The sequence below is a fragment of the Macaca mulatta genome, chromosome 6 (genome assembly GCF_049350105.2).
Source record: "Macaca mulatta isolate MMU2019108-1 chromosome 6, T2T-MMU8v2.0, whole genome shotgun sequence".
Lineage (NCBI taxonomy): Eukaryota > Metazoa > Chordata > Mammalia > Primates > Cercopithecidae > Macaca > Macaca mulatta.
Genome location: NC_133411.1, coordinates 84,893,221 through 84,915,746, shown reverse-complemented (window position 1 = coordinate 84,915,746; position 22,526 = coordinate 84,893,221). Strand labels below are relative to the sequence as shown.

At 46.0% G+C, this 22,526-nt stretch overlaps 1 protein-coding gene across 8 annotated transcripts in view; it reads left to right on the top strand.

Annotated features, from left to right (window-relative positions):
- LHFPL2 (LHFPL tetraspan subfamily member 2) overlaps positions 1 to 22,526 on the top strand; it is a 167,709-nt gene that overhangs the window by 123,584 nt on the left and 21,599 nt on the right. For 6 of the 8 annotated variants that reach the window (XM_015140202.3, XM_015140201.3, XM_078004166.1 and 3 more), the window contains one exon: positions 12,495 to 13,109. In XM_015140202.3, the coding sequence (XP_014995688.1) occupies positions 12,680 to 13,109 (430 nt within the window). In that variant the 5' untranslated portion in view covers positions 12,495 to 12,679. Of the gene's footprint in view, positions 1 to 5,335; positions 5,430 to 12,494; positions 13,110 to 22,526 lie in introns of those variants that run through there. The other 2 variants (XM_078004164.1, NM_001194391.2) reach the window with 2 other exon arrangements.

Genomic DNA, 22,526 nt, shown 5'->3' with positions numbered 1-22,526 from the left:
TTCCCAGATATTATATCCCTGATGAGACCTTATCTTGGTGTTCTCAAGATTCTCACCCCTCGGTCCTGCCCGACCCACCTCAAGGCACTGCGTTCTCAGTGACCTAGTTATGGTGTTCAGCGGCTCAGGTCTTCATTATGTCTGTGTATTTCCTGATTCCAGCGTTAATAACAGTTTCCGGAGGGCAGTAAGAGTATCTTCAGGTCTCCTTGCCTGCCTTCCCTCTCCCCCGCCACTGTCGAGTGCTTCAACCTTGGACAATCAGTTGTGAACAAGGTATTAGTTCTAGAGGTGTCTGGATTGCCTTGCCACTTTAGAACTTCAGAGCTTGGCTCGATGAAAGTTGGCTGTAGTAATCACAGTGATAAACAGGTGTCAGCAAATGTATATTAATGTGAATTCTCTGGTTTGGGAGGTCAGCAATATGAGAGACTCCTTTTAAAAAAATTTTTTTTTTTTTTTTTTTTTTTTTTTTGAGACAGAGTCTCACTCTTGTCACCCAGGCTGAAGTGCGATGCGCAATCTCGGCTCACTGCAACCTCAGCCTCCTGGGTTCAAGCGATTCTCATGCCTCGGCCTCCTGAGTAGCTGAGACTACAGGTGTCCGCCACCATGCCCAGCTAAATTTTTGTTTTTTCAGTAGAGACAGGGTTTTGCCATGTTGGTTAGGCTGGTCTTGAACTCCTGAGCTCAGGTTATCCACCCGCTTCAGCCTCCCTAAGTGCTAGGATTACAGCTGTGAGCCAACACGCCTGGCCAATGTGACTGCTTTTAAGTGCTTTAGTTTTAGCTGATGTTTAATGAGTATTATTTTCAAGTAGCATGAGGTTTAGTGAGAAGAGAGGAAAAAGCAAATATTCTGGGTTCTGGGAAAAATTATTTTTGCAGAATTGATGCAGCTTCACCTGTTATTACCTCAGAAATCCATCAGGCCTATTAAGAGCCCGGGCCCTTGGTTTCCTGGGGTGGGAGGAGGGGTCGCATCTGCACACAGCAAAGAGTTATTGCTCTCCTCCGCATGGCCAGCCTTAGAAGGTCCGCATTTTCATTCCTGCCCCTATCACAAAGGCCTGAGATGGTTCAGCACTTCCTTTTATGAATAGCCATCTCTGCTAAAGGGCAGATTGGAACAAAAGTTAGGAAATTAGGAGGATTGAAAGTGGACGTGTTTGGGTCATTCTTATTGTTGACATAGCTTTATTCTCACAACCCAAACTTTCAGCCGACTTGTCAATTTAAGATATGCGTGGCTGACTGCCAAGTAATTTATCTTATCAGAACCTCTCACCCCTGACCTTTGCTATTGGTGATTATCATCGTAATCAGATCAATTTTACTGAACCTTATAAAATACTGCCTTTGACAGCATGGGAGCCAAAATTTTCTTAAAATTTAAATCTATCCATGGTGTTATTGATAATGCCAAATAAAATTACAAATCACTTTAAATTAATGTCAGCTCAGTAGCTTCATCACCAGACTATTGGGTTGGAGTATTAGATTTTAAAACATCATTTGAATCATTTAGTTGATAACAAAACAAGACATTTTATTAGATCATTAATAAAAATACTCATCAGAAATTGCCCCTGGATAGATGTAAATCAGCCTTCTGGTGCCATTTGTAACTGATGAGAGAATTGTACTGCTTGATTTTAATAATTCACTGAGGAATGGAGGATAAATAGCAAATGTTAATTTTGTAGGACAGTTTCATACAGTTTATGTTTTGAAATGAAAGGGATATGACTTCTGACTCTTGCCTGAAGCTAAGTCACTTAAAAAGGAATCTCCCATAGTGCTGGCTTTTTTCAGCTCTAGAATTCCAATTGATATGTACGTGTTAATCAGTTGGCACCTTTCTTGACATATGTAAGAAAGCAAAATAGAAATCCTTTTAAAAACGGTTAAAACTTTGTATTCTGCCATGTCCTTTGGCATACAGCTATCAAATTGTTAATGATTCCAAGCATTTTACTTGTCTGAAACAGGAAGCAAAAGTATATCAGAAAGGAACAGTTGGTGATTTTTCAAAACTGAGTAGGGGTCCTTTAAAGGCAGGGTCCATCTCTGTGGCCTAGGGCAGGGGGGACCTCATTTTTAGCAGTTAGCCCAAAGACCGGAGTGGGGGATGCTCTACCATATTCCCAAGAATAGAAGTCAGAGTTAGGTTCTCCCACCCCAGGAAAAAAAAAAACATATGAGCAGAAGAGGGAGCCAGGCCAGCCCACACCCTTGGCCAGGGCCCTGGGCCAGCCCCTTGTGTAGTGCCCACGGGTGTGCCCCGGCCATGCTCAGCTCTCCATCAGCCATGGCTGTCCCTTGCCATTCCTGGTAACCTGTGGGGTCTCCCCCTCTTCCTTCCACCCAGAGACCTCCGTCTCCAGAGGAGCAGGTCTTATGGAGCCATCTGCTCTGAGAGGAGCCTCTAGTCTGGGAGAAGGTAGAAGAGGTGGTCATATGCTTGAAATGACTGACTTTTGGAGCTGAAAGTGACAGTGGTGATCTGCAAGTCCAGCGCCTTCACTTTGGGCCTGAGACATTGAAGCCAGAGTAGGCAGTGGAGCCGTGCGAGGTCACACACCCATTAGCCAAGAGCCGAGCCTGGGTTGGGACCCATGTTTGCCTGCCTGCCTGCCTAGTGGTCGTTTTCCCTTGCCTATTACTTTGCCATTGGACAAATTTCCTTCTACAGAGAGTTAGAATGATAATAGAAGGTGTTTTTGTGGCCTTGGGGAGATAAACAGCAGAAAAATGAATGTTGACCAATATGATGGTAATAGTAATGATTCCTACTATGTCTTGGCACCTGCAGTTATGCCTGACCCTCCGTGCATAGTTTTTGTGTTCCACCCGAAAAGTGTGGCAGCGACTTTCCTTACCCCTACTTTAGAGATGAGGACACTCTCCTTAGAGAGGTGACGTTTATTGCCCAAAGACACAGAGCTAGTTAATGCTAGAGCGTGATTTATAGCACTGAAGCCGTTCCAGCTCTGTGTTACATCCTTTCCGCCACACAACGCCTTTTCCAGGGGGAAATTAGTATTTGAAGGAAAGGCTAATTACCTACCTGCCAGATGGGCTCCAGAACCTGAAGATCTAAGTGGCAAAAGGAGTGCCTGAGACACGACCCCAGAAGTGGTCGTGTTTATGCCGGGTCAAGGGATGGGGAGGCTGGATCCTGTTGCAGGGGGATAGTCCACACGGATGGAGTGCTTGCCATGTGCTAAGTGCTGTTCTAAGCTTGATTCTTATTTTAACTTAGTTGATCCTCACAACATCCCTATGTGGTAGGCTATTACTCCATTTTACAGACACAGGAACTAAGGAACATGGGCCCAATTTCACCTAAGGTCACTACTGAGGACCTGGTAGAACCAGGGTTCAGATGAAGAGTCTGCCTCCAGACTGAGTCATTCTTACATGCTGCCTTTCTGGATGAGCTCCTTGCCCTGGAGGGGTGGAGGCGAGGGGTTTTGTCCTGTGTACCCTTCGTGAAGCCTGACAGATCCTCCCCAGAGGCAGATTCTGGCTGTTGCCATGTTATACTGGAACCCAGAATTATCAGCCACCCACTTGTGGGGTACAGAGAAAAGGAACTTCTTGCGAGGCCTCAGGTGATCAGGGCTGTGAGAAATGGTTTGCTGTGATGAGGTCTGTCCTAACCACCTCAAAGAAGTATCTGTCAGCATCCCAGGGACATGCTCCTTTTTATCACCTAACCAAAATCCAGTCTAGTTTCTCTTCTGTGGATTCCCCCAGGCTCTCTTGCCTCGCGTCTCTCTCTTAGGGAGGGCTGTGTGGGTTCTCAGTGGTCATCTTCTCCAGCCTGGCTCATGCTGGGGAGCAAGGTAGCTGGAGCCCCTGGGAGTCCATAGCACTGGGCGCGGAATGGGACAGGCTTCCTCTGCCCACCTGGCTTAGCAGCCCATTCAGGTGAGCACCTGGGGAACAGGGAGTTGGGAAGCCTCTCTTATAGAAATGACCTAAAGCCATTTCTGCCCCAGGCTTTTGCTTTGTTTTTAAGAGGCCTGGTTTCCTGACACATACTCACTGCTTCTGGGACATCCAGCTGAACTTTATCTCTGTTTACTATGCCTCACTATTGTTAGAAGCTACAATAATAAGTCCCTCTTCCCAGAAAGAGGACACTGGGATCATATGAACAAGTACAAGAGTTCAGACTTTTAAAAAGGGGTTTTTCTGTGACCATCTTGAACTTTGAGCGTGCAGTGACTTCATCTGGGCCGCAGTGAGGAACACTCATTGGGCCACCTCCTCCCAGCTGGCACATTCCTGAGTCATTACACCGGCTCAGTCCTGCAGGCCAGGCTGCTGCCCAGAGTTGAAGGATCATTCTGTATTCCAAAGTACCTAGGGCTACTGGCAGCTGCGCATCAAGCTCACATTCCCCTGAGGAGTGTGCATCTCGTTGGAAGCTACACTGAAACCCATCTGTTTTCAAAGCGTAGTATGAATCCTAAATATTTGGGGAATTCCTATAGTTAATGAATGGAGAAAGTATAAACCTTTCTACAGTTTCGAATGTGGCATTCTCATTAGGGAAAGTTGGAAAACCCTGGGTACCTTGATCCCTGGCCACAGGTGATCCGCCCGCCTTGGCCTCCCAAAGTGTTGGGATTATAGGTGTGAGCCACTGTACCCGGCCTGTTACTTTTCTTAATTAAAACTCTCTTATCCTGAGAAGACACAAGAGGTTCACTTTAAGACTTATATTTTGCCTAATATCACAGAACTCATTATAAGCTTGAAAAACACCTTTCATTTAAAATTCCCATAAAGCAGTGGCATTAAAAGGCAACTCCTGAAATTCAAGTTTTAATTTCATGTAAACAAATTGAAAATGCTTTCGACCCCATGGTCTGTACAGGCATAGGCATATGACCCCGGCTTATGGGATCTGGGCTACATCAGATTTTAGTGTCTCCCTTAGAGATTGGTTTGTTCAGCTCCTCCTGCCTGTTGGACAGACACATAAAGAAAGACTTGCCTAAAGAGCTTTTAGATGAAGACATTTGTAGAAATAGAGGGAAAACAAACATAAAATATGCAAGTGGGCTTTAGAAGAGAAGGAATCATTTAGAAAACAGGACCAGACAAGTGGACCTTCCATCTCTGGCTGTAGACGCTGATATGGTTGGGCTGTGTCCCCACCCAAATCTCATTTGAAATGTAGCTCCCATACTCCCCACGTGTCATGGGAGGGACCCAATGGGAGGTAATTGAATCATAGGGGCGGATTTTTCCCATGCTGTTCTCATGATAGTCAATAGTCTCACGAGATCTGCTGGCTTTATAAAGGGCAGTTCCTCTGCACATGCTTTCCTGCCTGCTGCCATGTGAGATGTACCTTTGCTCCTCATTCGCCTTCTGCCATGATTGTGAGGTCTCCCCAGCCATGTGGAACTGTGAGTCCATTAAACCTCTTTCCTTTATAGATTACCCAGTTTCGGGTATGTCTTTATTAGCAGCATGAGAACAGACTAATACAGATACCTCAGGATGGGAGGGGAAATGGCCTCTCTAGAAATGGGTGCCCAGAGGTAGGTTAATTGGATACAGGAGGAGTTGGAGTTGGCATCAAGAAAGAAACCTATGACTGGCCAGGATGAGTGCATTAAACAACAAACTTGACAGTGAGCATGGGGTCAGAGAGCTCACTGGGGGTTCCATGCCCAGAAAAAAAGAGACTTGTTCAGGTGTGTTTGGAGGGAGGGGCTGCCAGGCAGCTGAGAATGTCAATAGTTTCAAGGGGAAGAGAAGCATCTTTTAAGAGGGGTCAGGTAAGAATCAGCAAGCCTGAAAATCTTATAGGTCTACCTCGTAGGGTCCTTGAGGTTCCCTGAGATGTGGGGTGGCCACGGCCACCTGAGTACCTCCTGAGTGACCAGCCCGACTCTGGAGGAGAGAAGTCTGAAAGAAGCAGAAGCCGTGTGGCCAACCGTTTAGTTTTCTGAACCCGTGTCCGGGCCCCTCAGGTGTAGGTGAAGAAAGGTAACAGTAATGAGTGGGGAGCCCCATTTTGCCATTCGCAGAATAGAGATTTCTGAAAACAGAAGTTAACTTTAGCGTGTGATGCAGAGACCACCCAGGACCCCAGGAAAGACAGGCTCAAGGCACGAGGTTCTGAGTCAGTCTGCCCTGGCTTCCGGGGCCCCAGGCCCTGTCATCCTATCATCTTGGACATCCAAACTAGCATGGCGTTTTTTAAAAATGGAGAAAAACAACTAAAAATATATTTAAGTTAGTAAATATTGTGAATGTCCACATTATAGACATACTCATCAGAATAGACCTTTTAAAAATAGATCTTAAAAATCATCTTAAGTTGCTCCTGTACATTCAAAATTGCCCTTTGTGAGAAGCCCCCAGAGCAGGGTTTCTCGACATTGATGATACGGACATTTGGGGCCAGGTAATTTTTGTTCAGCAGCACCCTTGTCCACCAGATACCAGTAGCACACACCCCCACCCCCATAGCTGTGACAGCCCCAAATGCCTTCGGACATTGCCAAATGTCCCCTGCGGAGTTGGGATGGGGACAGAATTGCCCCTAATTGGGAACCATAGATTCAGAGTTTTCCCAGAAGTCAGAGGTGGGATGGAAAAGAGGAGTCGATCGGAAGTTGAGCCAAGGAAATTGGCAAAAGCAGGAGGTGTTGAGCATGTAAGACTGTACCCTAAAGAATAATAGAATTGTTAGTGCATTTGGGTCCTCTTAAATATAATCAAGATGTCTGGATTTCTGTAGTCAGTGTGTTTTACGGGGTGGCCAGAGTGAGAGTTTCAGAACCTCCTTTGGTACATTTTTTTTTAAGTCATGCAAGGTCCTGTGCTTTTTGTGCCAGCACTATCCTTCCAGTTCTGAAAGCTGCTTTTGTCCTCTGAAGAAAAGGACCTGAATGTTTGGGCAGATCGTTTCATGCTGTACAAGGATTATCAGACAACAGATGAGCTGGGAGAACAGCTGGTTTCCCTATAGTCACTGGGCCCTGTGACCTGGGAGGCATCATGAGCTGTGCAGGGGACAAGTGATCTGGCCCCTGGGTCTGTCCTGACTGAGCCAGGCCACAGTCCTCCTGCCTCTGCTCTTTACCTCCCTTCGCCAATACCACGGAACCGACCTTTTCCATGCTGCCTCACAGTGGACTTTCTGTGAAAGGCTCTCCTGGGAGCTTGTGAGAAATGCAGATTCTGGCACCACCCAAAAAGTTTGAATCAATGGTTGGTTGGGGACCAGGAACGTCCTTTTTGAAACAGGTAGCTGTCATTCTCTGGGAGATGGTCCAGGAAACCACACTTTAAGAAGCAGCACTCTGGAGGGTCTTTCCAACTCTTGGAAGGCAAAAACACATACATTTTACTTCTCTCAATCCTCTCATCCTTGCAGAAGAAATGGGGATGGAGGCCATATTGCTGACCCTTGCAGGATTCATGTGTCTGAGGGAGACTGCAAGAATGAAAATAGAGATCAGCCAAGAATCTACCAGTCTAGCCTTTAGATGTAACTTCCAGTTTCTCTGAAATAGAGGATAGAGAACAAGTTGAAATGAAATCATGAGGAAATCGACAAATCCAGGTTGTTGAGTATTTTGTAGGACAACTAGCCCAGTGTCTTCAAATAGTCAATGTCAGGGGGAAAATAATGGGGATGGGGTGGAATAGGTTGTGGTGGGAAGACTATCCTTGACTAAAAGAACCTAATCAAATGCAATGTATGAGCCGTGATTGAGTCATGGTTTTAAGAAAACCGCTATTAAAAACAGTGCAGGGGTAGGGAAATTTTAGTAGGAACTAGACTTTGGGTATAAGGGGATTATTGTCCATTCTCTTGAGTGTCCTAATCTTGTTGTGGTTATATAGGAAAATGTCCTTATTTTTAGGAGGTGTATGCTAAAGTATTTAGGGGTGAAGTGTCAAAACATCTGCAACTCATTTTCAGATATTTGAGAAAATGTGTGAGTGTGTATGCTACAGATTGATGGAACAGATATGGGAAAATGTTAACAAATGTTGAATCTGGGTGTTGGGTATGTGGGTGTTCATTGTCTGTTCTTGCCAACTCATATCTATGTTTGAAAACGTTCATAATAAAGTTGAAAAACAGAACCAGGGTGAGTAAGCAAGGTAGTGTTCTTCGAAACATTGTTTGTCCTGGCCTCATTCTTTGGGTGTGCTGTTCCCATCAGGATGGGGACTGAGAGCTTTTTGATGCCGCCTTGATCGACGTCCTTCCGGTTTCCCTTATTCTTTCCAGGTAGATAAGAACTTTGCTCCTGCGTTTCTGTCCGGGTGATCCAGCCGATGGGCACTGGGTGGTTCTGGCTTCACATGTACTTTCTTCCCTGCTGACAGCAGGAAGCTGCCAAAGACAGACCCGGGATTTAAGTGACAAACCCTGGCTCGGCTCTGCTGAGGACCTTCACTCTACCTTTTCAAAGTAGGGCTCTGGGAAGAATCCGTACACAGGACTGACTCCCACAGACCAGCCATTTAGAAACTCCTCTTTGCTCCCTATCCTATGGTATTAATGTAGGTTTCTGCAGGATTCTCACTTGTCTTTTTTTTTTTAAGTGAAGAGGCTTTACTTTGCACACCTTTGTGCCAGTCATCGTTTTCTGAACATCAAGAGGGCTGTCTAGATTATCCACAATCACCAGGGATGCGATAGTAAGGTCAGGTGTTCTCAAAGGGAAACGTATTTAGTGGCCCATGGAGAGAAGTCGTTTACGTAGAATGGCAGTGAAGGCCTGGTTTATGAAGTGGGCTTTGTGGAAGCAGGCATTACGGTTAATAGCAACGGATGCCAGGCCGAGGAGGGCTGTGCATCATATCCCTGTGGTTAACAGAGTTCTGTCATGAGGATCTCTTTCCCGTTTGATACAGATGTCTCAGTAGGTACCTGCCTTTGAGTACACTTCGCCAAACTGGTACACTTCACAGAGCACAGACCACTGCAGAAGGCCCCTGCTGCACTTCGAGATGGTCCCTTGTCCTGCCACCCTAAGAACTTTGCTTGCAGCCTCTATTAGTCCGTTTTTACACTGCTGGTAAAGACATACCCTAGACTGGGTAATTGATAAAGAAACAGAGGTTTAATGGACTCCTCACAGTTCTGCGTGACTGGGAATGCCTCACAAACATGGTGGAAGGCGAAAGACATGTCTTACATGGTGGCAGACGAGAGAATGAGAACCAAGCAAAAGAGGTTGCCCTTATAAAACCATCAGATCTCGTGAGATGCATTCACTACCATGAGAACAGTAAGGGGGATCCACCCCCATGATTCCATTATTTTCCACCAGACCCCTCCCACAATATGTGGGAATTATGGGAGTAGAATTCAAATGAGATTTGGGTGGGGACACAGCCAAACCATATCACAGCCCCCAGGAAGCCTCAGTTTTAGTCAGCCTTGCGTATCACAACTGTTCCTCTGAGAGTAGCAGTTAGCAAACTTACTAGGGAGAACAGAGCATCTTTTCCCCCCGCTGAAAACAGAATAATGAAGCCCTCATCCCAGCCAATCTTGTGTGGGTGTGAGAATTTGGTGCAGTGAATGAGGAAATGTTTTAGCACAAAGGAGAGGGAACTATATTATTTTAACTTAAGCATGTGGGTCCTTAAGCAATCCTGCCTTCAGATAGTTCTCAGGCATTTTGCTAAGCCCAGACGTCCCATCTTCTCCTCTCCTGAACTTTTACAGCCTTTTTCTTCAGATGCTGCAAACTAATTGCATTCCTCACTCTGAGCAGACCTTGCTGGCCAGGCAGTGGACACTGGAGTAGTCATTAAGATACAAGTCACCTGAGAGGTTGTAGGAGCTCTGCAGTTCTGCAGGAGGACAAATATGAATGTTCTCATTGAAAAATTACATTCAGGCTGGGGCAATGGCACACGCCTGTAATCCCAGCACTTTGGGAGGCCAAGGTGGGTGGATCACCTGAGGTCAGGAGTTTGAGACCAGCCTGGCCGACATGGCGAAACCCCATCTCTACTAAAAATAATTTAGCCAGGCATGGTCATGTGTGCTTGTAATCCCAGCTGCTCTGGAGGCTGAGGCAGGAGAATTGCTTGAACCGGGGAGGCAGAGAGATTGCAGTGAGCCAAGATCATGCCACTGCACTCCAGCCTGGGTGACTGAGTGAGACCACATCTCAAAAAAAAAAAAAAAAAAAGAAAAATTACATTTAACAGAAAAGGGATGGGACAGAGATTGGCTGGGCATAACTAAAATGGTTTTCTAATCAAATGGGAAGGCTTTATATAAAGCACTCAACAGTCTGGGATTGCCACCTGTGGACTCAAAGTGTTTGTGAGCCCGGTGGGCACGTGCAGCCTCTCAGGGCCTCCTGGGAGTCTTTTTGGTTCATTTTCTTGTTCTCTTTTAGAATGATTATTTTCATTATAAACAGTCTCCTCTAAAGCCCTCAGTAACTTTTTTCTCAAAAGGCTTTCTATTCAGTACTATCTGGAGGAGGAGCTGAGAATGAGTGAGTTGGCGTAGGCTATACCTTCTGGCTGAATGCTAATTTATCTCCACCAGGTGGATTGGCAGCTGAGTTAGGTAGTGGGGAAACAGGAAGACCAGGACTCTGCCCTTGAAGGCAGCCAGGAAAGTTTAGACATGAGTGACCTCGTCCATCTCTAAGTAGCCTGTGCTTAATGTTTTCTGTGTTCAGTGGCCAGGTTTCTGTAATCTACTGGGCACCTCCACTAGAACCATAGTTGTCTGAACGGTGTCATCTATGTTACAGGAAAAGCTTCTGAGGGCAAGGAGTTGATACTTGTTAAGCACTTACTCTGCCAGGCACTGTGTGGGTGCTTCAGTAGGTTCTTGTTCATTCCTTGCAATAATCTGGTGAGGTAGGCTACCCTCACCAGCTCAGACGAGGAAGCTCTGAGAAGTTAGACATGCACATGGTCAGTACTGGAGCTGGCTTTGGAACCCATACCTGATGGACTCCCTTCCCTTACCCAGTGCTCGGCATAGCGTTGTGACACACGCACACACACCCTGACAATTAAGTGCATATGTTCCTAGTAGTGCACTAGCTGTGTCCCCAAAATAGCATCTTGTATAGCAACCACCATGATATGAGGATTTTAAAATACATCATGTTTCAAGGGATGGGTAGATCACATGCTAACTAGGAAGTCGGCCAGCAGGCAGACAGCTGGTGCAGGGTGTAGAAACGGGCATTTTAAGCTTTGACACTGGGCTTCCTTATTTCCCCGCTTCTCTTCCTCTTTGATAACTCCCTGCCTCACCCCACTCCCAACATGCCAGGGGGCTCTTTGCAGTTCTCATGGAGTTGACTTGACCTCGGTTAATGAGATCTAATCATTCAGAGCAGGGCCATGTGCCCAGATGTAAGCTGAGGGATTGTTCTTGGCCTTGAAATGGGGCAGAAAACGGGGCTGCAGACCAGCACTGCTGGCCCCCATTTCAGGGTCTAGACTCCTCTGAAGAAGGCTTGAGCCATTGGAGCAATGTCTTCTGGTAATGAAGTCATTCCTCCTTGGGGACAGAATGAGGCCTCTGTGAAATGAGAAACAATGGGCACGTTGAGTTCCAGACCTGGGGTGAATCGAAGCTTAGGCAGAGGCACATGGGATGAATTGGGACAATTCAAGGGATGCATTCTTCATAGACAAGGTTCTGTTGTCAACAAGTCCACTCAGTTGTAATGATGCTTAGTTAACGGTCATTAATGTCTTTTAAAAATAATTTCCCCAAGTAAGGCATGAACTCTTAAGGTTTGTTTCCCTCTGAGTTTTAATTAGTGTAAATTATTTTGTCTAAAAATCACCCTGTGAAAAATGGATGAAATGTAGGTGTGGGAGCAATGTTTTGTTTATTCTTTTTCATGGGATTGTTTCTTATTTACCTATGAAGCAAACACACATGTCTCTGCTAGCAATTTAATTTCCAGGAAATAAAAGTGGGGTGTTGCTACTCTCTACTGTTAAGCAAAAGCGCTTGGTGCAAGTTTCGCAAAACTTAACTCACCTAGTACCAAAACAGCAGGCCAAAAAGTCTTGCAAGCTTTAAAAAAAAAAAAAAAAATCCACTAATAGAGTTGATTGCCATTCTTGCCTCCTCCACTCTGGATCCCTGTGCTGTTTGACTTTTTCCAGTAAAAGATGAGGGAGCGGGAGCCCTGTCCTAAGAGTGCAGCAGCAACCGGGACAGTGCTCCCTGGGTTGGGAGCAGGACCTGGCACTAGCCGCCTCCTTCCATAGCGCTCCCAAGAGAGAAGGTTAACTGCCACATAGAGTTCTGAGTGCAGTGATGTCAGGGAGAACTTGAAACAAACGCAGCGAGTGCAACAACCGCCTGGCATGCTGGCCGGCCCGGGGCTTGCTGGCAGGGTTCTGCGGGCGCGGGCCGGGCTTGGACTGTGTCGCTGCGCGGCGGGAAGGCGGGGCGGGGCCTGGCGGCGCTGCTAACCGCCCTCCCTCTCCCCTAGGTGAGGCCGCAGGCGGTGCTCTGGGTCCGGGAGCGCTGTCCCCAGCATGAACGCGGCCGGCGGCGGGAGTGAATGACTGCAGCTGCGACTTCCTTCCCGGGCCGCCCGAGCCTCCTTCCCCACCGACTTTCTTTTTTTGATTAACTCCGTGGACTCCTGACTCTTTCTTCGCCTGGAACATCAATATGTGTCATGTCATTGTCACCTGTCGCTCGATGCTCTGGACCTTGCTGAGTATTGTAGTGGCTTTTGCCGAGCTCATTGCCTTCATGAGCGCAGACTGGCTGGTCGGGAAAGCGAGGAGCCGCGGCGGCGCGGAGCCGGCGGGCCCAGGCGGGGGCTCCCCCGAGCCCTACCACCCCACCCTGGGCATCTACGCCCGCTGCATCCGGAACCCAGGGATGCAGCACTTCCAGCGGGACACGCTGTGCGGGCCCTACGCCGAGAGCTTCGGCGAGATCGCCAGCGGCTTCTGGCAGGCCACAGCTATTTTCCTGGCTGTGGGAATCTTTATTCTCTGCATGGTGGCCTTGGTGTCCGTCTTCACCATGTGTGTACAGAGCATCATGAAGAAAAGCATCTTCAACGTCTGTGGGCTGTTGCAAGGAATTGCAGGTAAGAAGGCAGGACCCCGGGCACGGTGGGATGCAGGGATGGAGAGCTGCCGGTGCAGCGCACTCTGGCACCGGACATTTGCTTCCTGCCAGTTTTGGAGAAGACCATTTTCTCTCTAATCAGGTTTCCTTTGCCCCTTCCGTTCTAGGCGACGTTTGTGTGCTGCTCGCATGGGCCTCTTTCCCCTGTCTTACCCCACAAGAAAACGGGCTTGTTCTTCTCTGGTGTTACATGGTCCTCCTCATTGCTTATTTCCTCGGGGTCTAAGGTGTTGGTTTTGGTTTGAGTAACTACTCCTACTTTTTGTGTTTCCCATTAAATTAAAAGCATGCTCTCCACTTCAGTGCAACTCCCTGAGGAGTTATGGAAAGCGTGAGTCCCACCTTCAGCAAGCACTCGATGCTAAGAGGAATGTAAGTGGGGTCGCTCATTAAGAAGCAGCAAGCCTGCTTCCCCATCCACTCTCCGCTCCAGCCCCCAGATGATTTCAGCTTGGGCGGGGAAGACAGGGGCTGGGAAGGAATTAGTATCAGCTGCTGTGTGTTTAGTGAGGTTCTGGTTTAAATTGTCTGTCTCCTAGAGCCTGACAGAATGTTCTGTGCACTCAGATCAGAAAATGCAAGCTAACTCTTCCATTTTCTGGGAATTTCTCACTCACGAGCTTATTAGAAATGGGCGGAAAGAAAAGGATGAGCTCTTTACAGTGGTCCCAGGGAGAAGGTTGTGAGCTGCAGGGAAAGCATCCACCGCTACCAGCACTTTTGTCGGCTTCCCTGCGTGGGTTTGAAAGGTGGGTCCTGAACCAATGGGATAATAGTCTGTCTAGGTTTGATTCAAGGTTCTTGTTCTGGGTGACAGAAATTCACACACAAACACACAGCTGAGTTTGAAGACATCCCCAAAGAAGTAGAGGAGTAGACTCTTGCTTTGATATTCAGAAAACGTGCTTACTTTTTAACCAAGACATTAATCTAGACTCTAACAGGACAAAGTTACCCACCTACAACCCTAAATGAAGGGCACAGGTGATTCATCCCTCAGCAAATTCTAGAGCTGTGTGCACAGGATTCTTCAAAATAAAGTTATACACTGAGCCATGTGTCCAGGGCAGTAAAGCAGCAGCCCCCAAACGAATTCACTCTAGCCGGCCTCATAGCAAACTCTTGAGCTCAACAGGGCTGGCTTCCAAATAAACAGATCAAATGACAGTTTTTTCCCAAACAGCCGATAAGATAAAGTTTACTGTTCCTCAAATCTTAGGAGGCCCCTGTGTAGGGTGGAGGTGGGGGATGGGGAGTAATGGGCCAAGAGAAATGACAGAGGGCCTGCTCCTTAGTTCTGATTTGCTTTCATGGGGGAATACACCATCCAGACACCAGGCCCCTTAAACTTTCTGGCCCAAAGGGACAAGTCTCAGGTCCCTCATCTCTCCATCTGCCAGGATCAGCCATACCACAAGTGACCCAGGCACTCATGGAATTTGGGAGACCAGGATTCTGTATTTCAGCATTGCTCCTCAATAGCAGTTTCACATGAGATAAATGTACCACCCCGGGTCTCAGCGTTCTCCTTCTGAAAAATAGGAAGATTGGAAAATATGACCTTCTTTTAGAATTTTTAGGCTTAGAGTTTGATTCTGTGAAGCTCCTTGTCCCCTTTTGACTCACTTCTGAAGATGTCTGTCCCCTTCAGCTTGGCATCTCACCACCCAGAAATGTTAAAGGTGGGTTTCAAGACTGAGTCATCATTTTCTTTTTTTCTTTTTTGAGACGGAGTCTCGCTCTGTCGCCCAGGCTGGAGTGCAGTGGCCAGATCTCAGCTCACTGCAAGCTCCGCCTCCCCAGTTTTACGCCATTCTCCTGCCTCAGCCTCCCGAGTAGCTGGGACTACAGGCGCCCGCCAACTCACCTGGCTAGTTTTTTTGTACTTTTTAGTAGAGACGGGGTTTCACCGTGTTCGCCAGGATGGTCTTGATCTCCTGACCTCGTGATCCGCCCCTCTCGGCCTCCCAAAGTGCTGGGATTACAGGCTTGAGCCACCACGCCCGGCCCATCATTTTCTTATCAGAGAAATGTCCCTGCTTTATTCTCCTTGGACACAAGGTGCCTCAGGGGTGTGTGTGTGTGTGTGTGTGTGTGTGTGTATGCATGCATGTGTATATCTTAAAACTTTTGCAGATAAATGTTACTGAAGGCTTTTGAAGAGTCAAACATGTAGCTCAAGGGAAGTCAGCACACACAATTTATTAATCCTGTTGAAGAGCCCTCGTTGACCAGAGAGAAGGATTTCTGTTTACTGTTCCCTCGCTCTGTTGTATTTGTACATCCTTGATGATTTCATGCCTTTATTATGGGCTTTATTGATTTGCTGGTATGTAGATGAGACTCCTGGTTTGTCATGTAGGGGTGCTTCTTATCCTGAGAAACTTGATGATCCCACTATCTTCCAGTAAACCAGTGGCCATTTACTGGAAGGGGTGGGACATCTTGGGCCATAACACTAAACCTATCTTTGGCAGTCATTGAGAAGCAAAGCATAGTATCCTTCAAGACTATTTACATGCAGTGTATAATAAGGTGTTAGTTGAGTGAATTCCATCTCTGAATGTGGATTAGTCCAACACATTCTGGTACTCTCTTGTGCCTCACATTAATGGCACGGTGTTATTATTGCACAAAGATTAGTATGGCTCTCCGGTATTCAAACGCTCCAGGGAGTTTTTTTTCTTTTTTCTTTTCTTTTTTTTTAAGACGGATTCTCACGCTGTTGCCCAGGTGGGAATGCGATGGCATGATTTGGCTCACTGAAACCTCCCCTTCCCAGTTTCAAGCGATTCTCCTGCCTCAGCCTCCCAAGTTCCTGGGATGACAGGCGCCCGCCACAATGCCCGGCTAATTTTTGTATTTTTAGTATTGACAGGGTTTCCTCATGTTGGCCAGTCTGGTCTCAAACTCCTGACCTCAAGTGATCCACCCACCTCCGCCCCCAAAGTGCTGGGATTACAGGTGTGAGCCACTGTGCCTGGCCTCCAATGAGTTTTTCTTACTTTTCTGTCTGCACAAGGCCTCTGGGAGGAGGGTTGAGGAGAAAGAAGTAGGAGCACTCCTGAGGGCTGGTGCTGATCTTCTGCCTCTTTCCAGTCTAGAAGCGTTAACTTCCTCCTTACGCCTGTTACTTATGCAGCATCTCAAAAATGCTTAAATTACTCAGAATTTTAAATTGGCAGGAGGCAGAGATTCCTGCATAGTTTGACTGCTGTCTAGGAGCCACTGATCTAAGTGCTGAAATGCAGGAAATAACTGGTTTCTTTTCTCTGTCCAGCCTAGCATCACCCTTCAGAGAAGAAATCATGAAAAAGAGGGACTGAGCTATACTTCTTATGTTTGGGGGTCACACCTGCAAGGGATACTCAGTGGGCGCTTTCTCCCCTATCGGAGGTCTCATCATGCACTTCAAGCCAGTGTAAGGGGCGCTGTGGTTCTTGCATCCGTGGCTGAGGACGTTGCCACACTGGCATCCGAAAGGGCTGGCTGGCTTTCTCCCGTTGGCCAATCTGTGATAGCCTCTGGTCAGCCCCAGCCTCAGCAAGGACTTGCTGCAGCTGTGAGCATCGGCTTCTTCTCTCCCTATGCCCCGTCTCCCTCAGCCCTGGATCTCTTCAACACTGAAACAAATGGTGAGAAAGGAGCCCGTTGCCAGAGCAACAAAAAAGATTCTTTAGAAATATACTCAGGCTGTGTTTGTTCTTACACCTTACATTTTGGCAAAAATGTGACTGGATGAAAAATGATCGTAAGCATATTCTTTTGCTATACCTAATTTTAAGATATAAATAGGCCACCGGCTTGTGTAGCCTTCACTGTCTATAAAAAACACAGTACAATTAATCAAAATCTTGTCCGAGTTTAGAAATCGGGTGTGAAAGAATCTGCTACTTCAGTGGAAATCCCAAACTCTGGGCTAACTTAAACAGTAATGAAATATAACTATTGCCTGTTACGTGAGTCCAGATAGCAGGATCTGCCTTCAGGGTCTGGCCTAATGGTGGACATCCGGCTGATACTTTCTAAATACTGTGCACGTGTCCTTGATGTTCAGCACTCACGCAGTAATGAGGGGTCAAGCCTCACCTGAATGTGCCTTTGAAACACAGACCAATTTGCCTCACTTTTCTGAGCCATAGTTTTCTCACTTGTAAAATGGGTATAATACTTTATACCTCAGGACTGTTTTGAGGATTAAGTTAGATGCTACATAAAAAGGCTTAAGCATAGTGCTTAACACACAGTAAATAATAAATGGTAGCTATAGAATCATTATCAAAGTATTTCTGCTTTCTTGGCAAGTTTTAGTATATTATATGTTTCCCGGATTTGTTGCATTCTTAGGAACAGGGATATCTTGTAGCTTTTAGAATTGACCTTATTCTGTTCAAATCAAACACAAATACAGTGTGTAGGGTCCTTCCCTGTCCTTAAGAGCCTGCCTGTGTTGGAGCTCAGGGCGCACAGCAGTCCTGTGGCTTTGATGTAACCAGGGGTGTCCTCAGATCATTTTTTTAAAAAGCAGGAGAGAGTAGTCAAATTGACAGGAAAACAAAGAGCTCCTTCCTCCCACTCCCCTTCCTCTGACATGCACATTTTCCATTCCTTCGCCTTCTGGAGGCAGCTTCTAGCCATTGAATGTTGATTGCAGGTGGCTTCCTAGAGCCTCCTGGCGGAGTAAACCACAGGCTGATTGGTCTTCTGAGGTGAGAACTTGTCCAAGGACTTGGCAGAGCCAGCAGCACACATCGGTTCGCATCCCTTTGGGATTCGTTACAAAAGCCGGTGATCAGCCAGCAGGGTTGGCTTTTTGCCGGCTGTCTTCCTTAGGTCGTGACCTGGATATAATCCATCGTGAAACCATAGAATGCAAAGATCCAGGTTTTCCATGACAACATCAAGCAGTTTGTTTTTGGAAATGCGTGTAGGGTTCTCTTAGAAGTCCATGGAATCCCCAGTGACTCAGGTTTGGGACTGAAGCCATTAAACTGAGCTCAGGATTTGGCTCACTTGTGCTGGCTGGGCCTATTCCACAGGGACCGCCATGAGCATGAGCCACCGGCCAGCTGCCTGCTATCTTCCAGTCTTCCCTTTATGCTGGGCTGGCTCTCACACTCTCTACTCCCTCCAGCCCTCTGTCTGCATGGGTCTCAGTCCAGCAGGACAGCCTGAGCAAGCTGCCCCACCAGTCTGACCAGATAGATTGCCCTGGGGCTGAACCCTGCCTCTGCAGGGCTGCGGTGAAGGGTGTGGTCGTGGGAATGGTGCTGGCGGTGAAGGGCCTGGTGTGTGCAGGCTCAGCCTTCTTGGAAGTGAGCGATGATTGAGGGTGAAAGAGGACAACATGAAAAAAGGCAATAAAAGGAAAAGCCAGGACAGACAAGTGGGGATTTTGCTTTTGCCGCTTATGGAATTGCTTTCGTCATAAATCTGGTGGGTGGAAGGGCCGGCATATGAAATGCAGCTGATCACTCTCCAGGACTTGGTATTCTCACTGCTTTTTACACAGGGTAAAAAGTTACCTTAAGCAGCAAGGTTAGGACCATAGCCCAACCCCATGACTGTTCTCATGCCCTACTTACTCACTCCCAGGCCCAAAAGACAAGGTCAGCCACTGAGAGGAGAGAAATCAGAACAGGGGATCGGGAAGCACAGGGAGAGGGACGGAGATGCCTGGCGCACACGGAGCCCTGCCTCAGAATTTTACTCCAGAAAAAGTCACTGGGCTTTCTCTGGGGTGGTGTGACCTTGGTTGCCCACCTTCAGAACACCCTCAAAGAGGCATGGGGAGAATAGAAGGAACAGCCCTTCCTTTTCTTCCTGGTGAGCATAAGGCCCTGAAGACCTCTGGCTGCCAAAGGGAGGCTCTTGGTTTCTGGCTCTCCAGACAGACGATGCTCCACCAGAAGTCAGGTCCAACAGTTCCGTGTCTGAACAGTTTAACCTTACCACTGATAGGACACATTTCCTAATTCACCAGCCTTTAGTAGTCCCTTGGTAAAAAGGTAAAACAAATGCAGACATGTTGTGAGAAGGCAGGTCAGAATTCAATTTCAGTCCTAGGCACTTTTATTGGGTGCCTGCTATGTGCAGAGACCTGTAGACGCAGGTCTACAACTTCCTGAGTTCTGCTCCCAGGCTGTATTAGAGAGTCATCATTTCATAAACTGTACCACAGAGAAGCAAAAGAAATATAAAATAAATAATATATAAAGGGAATGAATAGTTCAACCATATCATTAAATTAAAAAATGACTGCTGAAAAGCAAGTGGGCCAAGCAGGTATTAATTTAGTAAATCTAGAGACAGGAACTGGTTTTCTTTTTGTTTCTGTTTTTTGTTTTTTTTTTTGTTGTTGTTGTTGTTTTGGTTTTTTTTGAGACGGAGTTTCACTCTTATTGCCCAGGCTGGAGTGCAATGGCTTGATTTTGGCTCACTGCAACCTCTGCCTCCCGGGTTCAAGCGATTCTCCTGTCTCAGCCTCCTCAGTAGCTGGGCTTATAGGCACCTGCCACAATACCTGGCTAAGTTTTGGTATTTTTAGTAGAGATGGGATTTCACCATGTTGGCCAGGCTGGTCTCGAACTCCTGACCTCAGGTGATCCACCTGCCTCAGCCTCCCAAAGTGCTGGGATTACAGGCATGAGTCACTGCACCTGCCCAAGATGGGGACCTGTTTTTAAAGAATGAGTTGGAAAGTCTGGAAGTAAATTGCAAACTCTCTTAAAATTTGGATACAGCAGTTGATATGCAAATAAAATGTGAAAGTGGTTTGCCATGGCAACTACTTAATTGTAGACATAAATTATCACAGAGCCATGGATGATCTAGGTTCAAATGACATTAACAGATAATCATTTAAGCATGGCTCTGAATATTTACATGAGCAGTTCCGGCACTCTGTTTTAGGGGCTTAATGCAAAGGTGGTATTCTTTTAAGCTATAAAGCCACTTCAAAAGTAATTTGCATCTGCTATGAAGAACTGTCCTACAGCACAGTCAGCCACATTTATGAGCTCATTTATTGTAGATGGTCTTCCCAGTAGCTTTATTAAATGGCCAGCAACTTTTTTCTTTTAAAGACAGCCAGCAGTACAGATTAAAACTACACATACAGAGAAAGTGAAGCCAATATTAAAATGCTTTAAGAATCAGTACAAATACATGTACACAACTCTTAAGTAATTTCAACTCAAAATGCAGAGTGGCTGTGTGTTCAGAGTGACAGAGGCCAAGTTCAGGGATCTGGTGTTGAAAAGACAGCGCCTGGTTTGTTGTAGTAGGAATTATTTAACATTATCTGCACCCAAAGACCTCAACGGGCAAGAAATTTACTTGTCCTAGAAATTCCATACCTTAGTGACTATGTTTTTTCAAAGTGCCTTTTACTCTGTTACACATTACATTTTGCAGCTTTTTTATTTTAGTAACTTGTTTCGAATTATCAGTGTATTTTGGTTATAGTCAAGCAGGAGCTCTGTCTTTCATAATCCTGCCTGTCTGGTGAATAACTTGTGGAGAATGTATTTCATAAAGTTCTTCCAGTTGCATATAAGCCAGTTAACAAACAGCTTCTCACCCGGAATGTGAAGTAAGGCTTCATCACTAACTGACGGGAAGGAATCATCTGGCTAGATGAGTTTGTTGAGATGTATTTCAACAGTTCTAGAGTTAAGGCTTTAAAAACTGCTAGCGGAAGTAATTTGCTTTTAAACAGGAATCATTGCTGAGAAAGAGGGAGGCTTCAACAATGGAGAAACTGCATCTTTCTTCTAGATTGTTTCTCCATGTATCCTAAGGGCATCAGACAATTTTTAATTGATGGCCATTAATTTCAAGTAATTATAACAGAAACTTCCTTTGGGGACCTTGGTTGTAAGATCTTTTTATGACAACTGTGCTGTGATTGTCTTCTCAAGAATTCTATTTATGTTCATCTGTCTGTCATCTTCTCTCCACCCGGAGAGTGTTTTTCTTGCCAACTATAATATCATGGGAGTATTTTTAGTAGAAAATGGATATCCTACTAGATTTCTCTGGGGAAACAGCAAAAGCATTAATGCAAGCTTCTTTGTTTTTAATTGACAACTTGAAAATAACCAGTTCCTTCCCTTTTTCTCTTGCTTGTCTCTGAAAATCTTACTGGTTAAAGCTTCTAATATTATTGATCATGTACTAAAATAACATGTAGATATCTGCTCTCAAAGATGCTGTAGTCATTCACAAAAACCCTTTTATTGCCAGGAAACCCTTTGATTTCCTGTTCCTGATCTGGCCTCTGGAACTAAATGAGTTACTAAATGTCGACATTAAGCTGGTTTAGCTTGTCCACAAACTCTTGAAACTTTAAAATGAGATGGAGTAAGCCACGTAGGCTCATGCCTGTGGTCCTAGCTACTCGGGCAGGAGGATCACTTGAGTTTGGGACTGTAGTGCAATATGATCACGCCTGTGAATAGCCACTGCATATTAGCCTGGACAACATAGTGAGACCTCGTCTCTTAAAACTTAAAACACAAAATGAGATGCAACAAAAACAAGTTTGGACCTAGACTCCAAAGAGACTCAGAGCCTCCTTATCCTGTATCTTGATACTTGCACAGTAAATAAATAGGCTTCTTAGAAAGGTGTCCACATCTTAACACAGGTACCCTCTGCACTCCCCCATCTCTTACCCCGCAGAAGGGCCCTCAGCCAGAAGTTGCTTCCTTTGAACCAGTGCTGGTCCACTCTGTGCTAAGGCTTCTACCATTTCACAGCAAAATCAAGGAAGTTTGGTAAGTGTAGTAACATTTCATCAAGCCGAATGTATTCGCTTCAAAGAACTGCCCTTTATTTTCCGATTACATCCTTCACCCTTCTTATATTAAAATATTCTTTTATGAAATGATGAGAGGAGACAATAAAGGCTATCTTCAGTGTCCTTATTAGCAAAATAAAAAATGTTGACCTCCCAACAGTTTTTCTGGACTGTCAAATCCAGGAAGTGTAAAAGCCACTGTTTCAGAATATAAGGAAGCCCCACAAGGGTGCAACGTGTCTTTTCAGTTCTACCTCTGGTGTTCAGAGTGGAACCCACTTCGTGCATAGTAGATGCTCAGTAAATGGATGTTCGCTGACAGAGGCACGTATCTGTGGAACCACTCATTAGTCTCTTCTAGCCCCAGCTGTAAATTTACAGGCGTTTGGATTTAACGACTGCCATTAAGTCTCAATTGTGACATAGACCCAGAGCCCTCCTAGACAGTTATGGCATAAATAACTGATGAGCCATCATTTGAAGAATCACTTCAGAACTGGTCATCACTGAAATCAAATTCTACTTGGGCTTTGAACAAGTTTTCATTGAAAAACCTGAATGGGCAAAGGTATA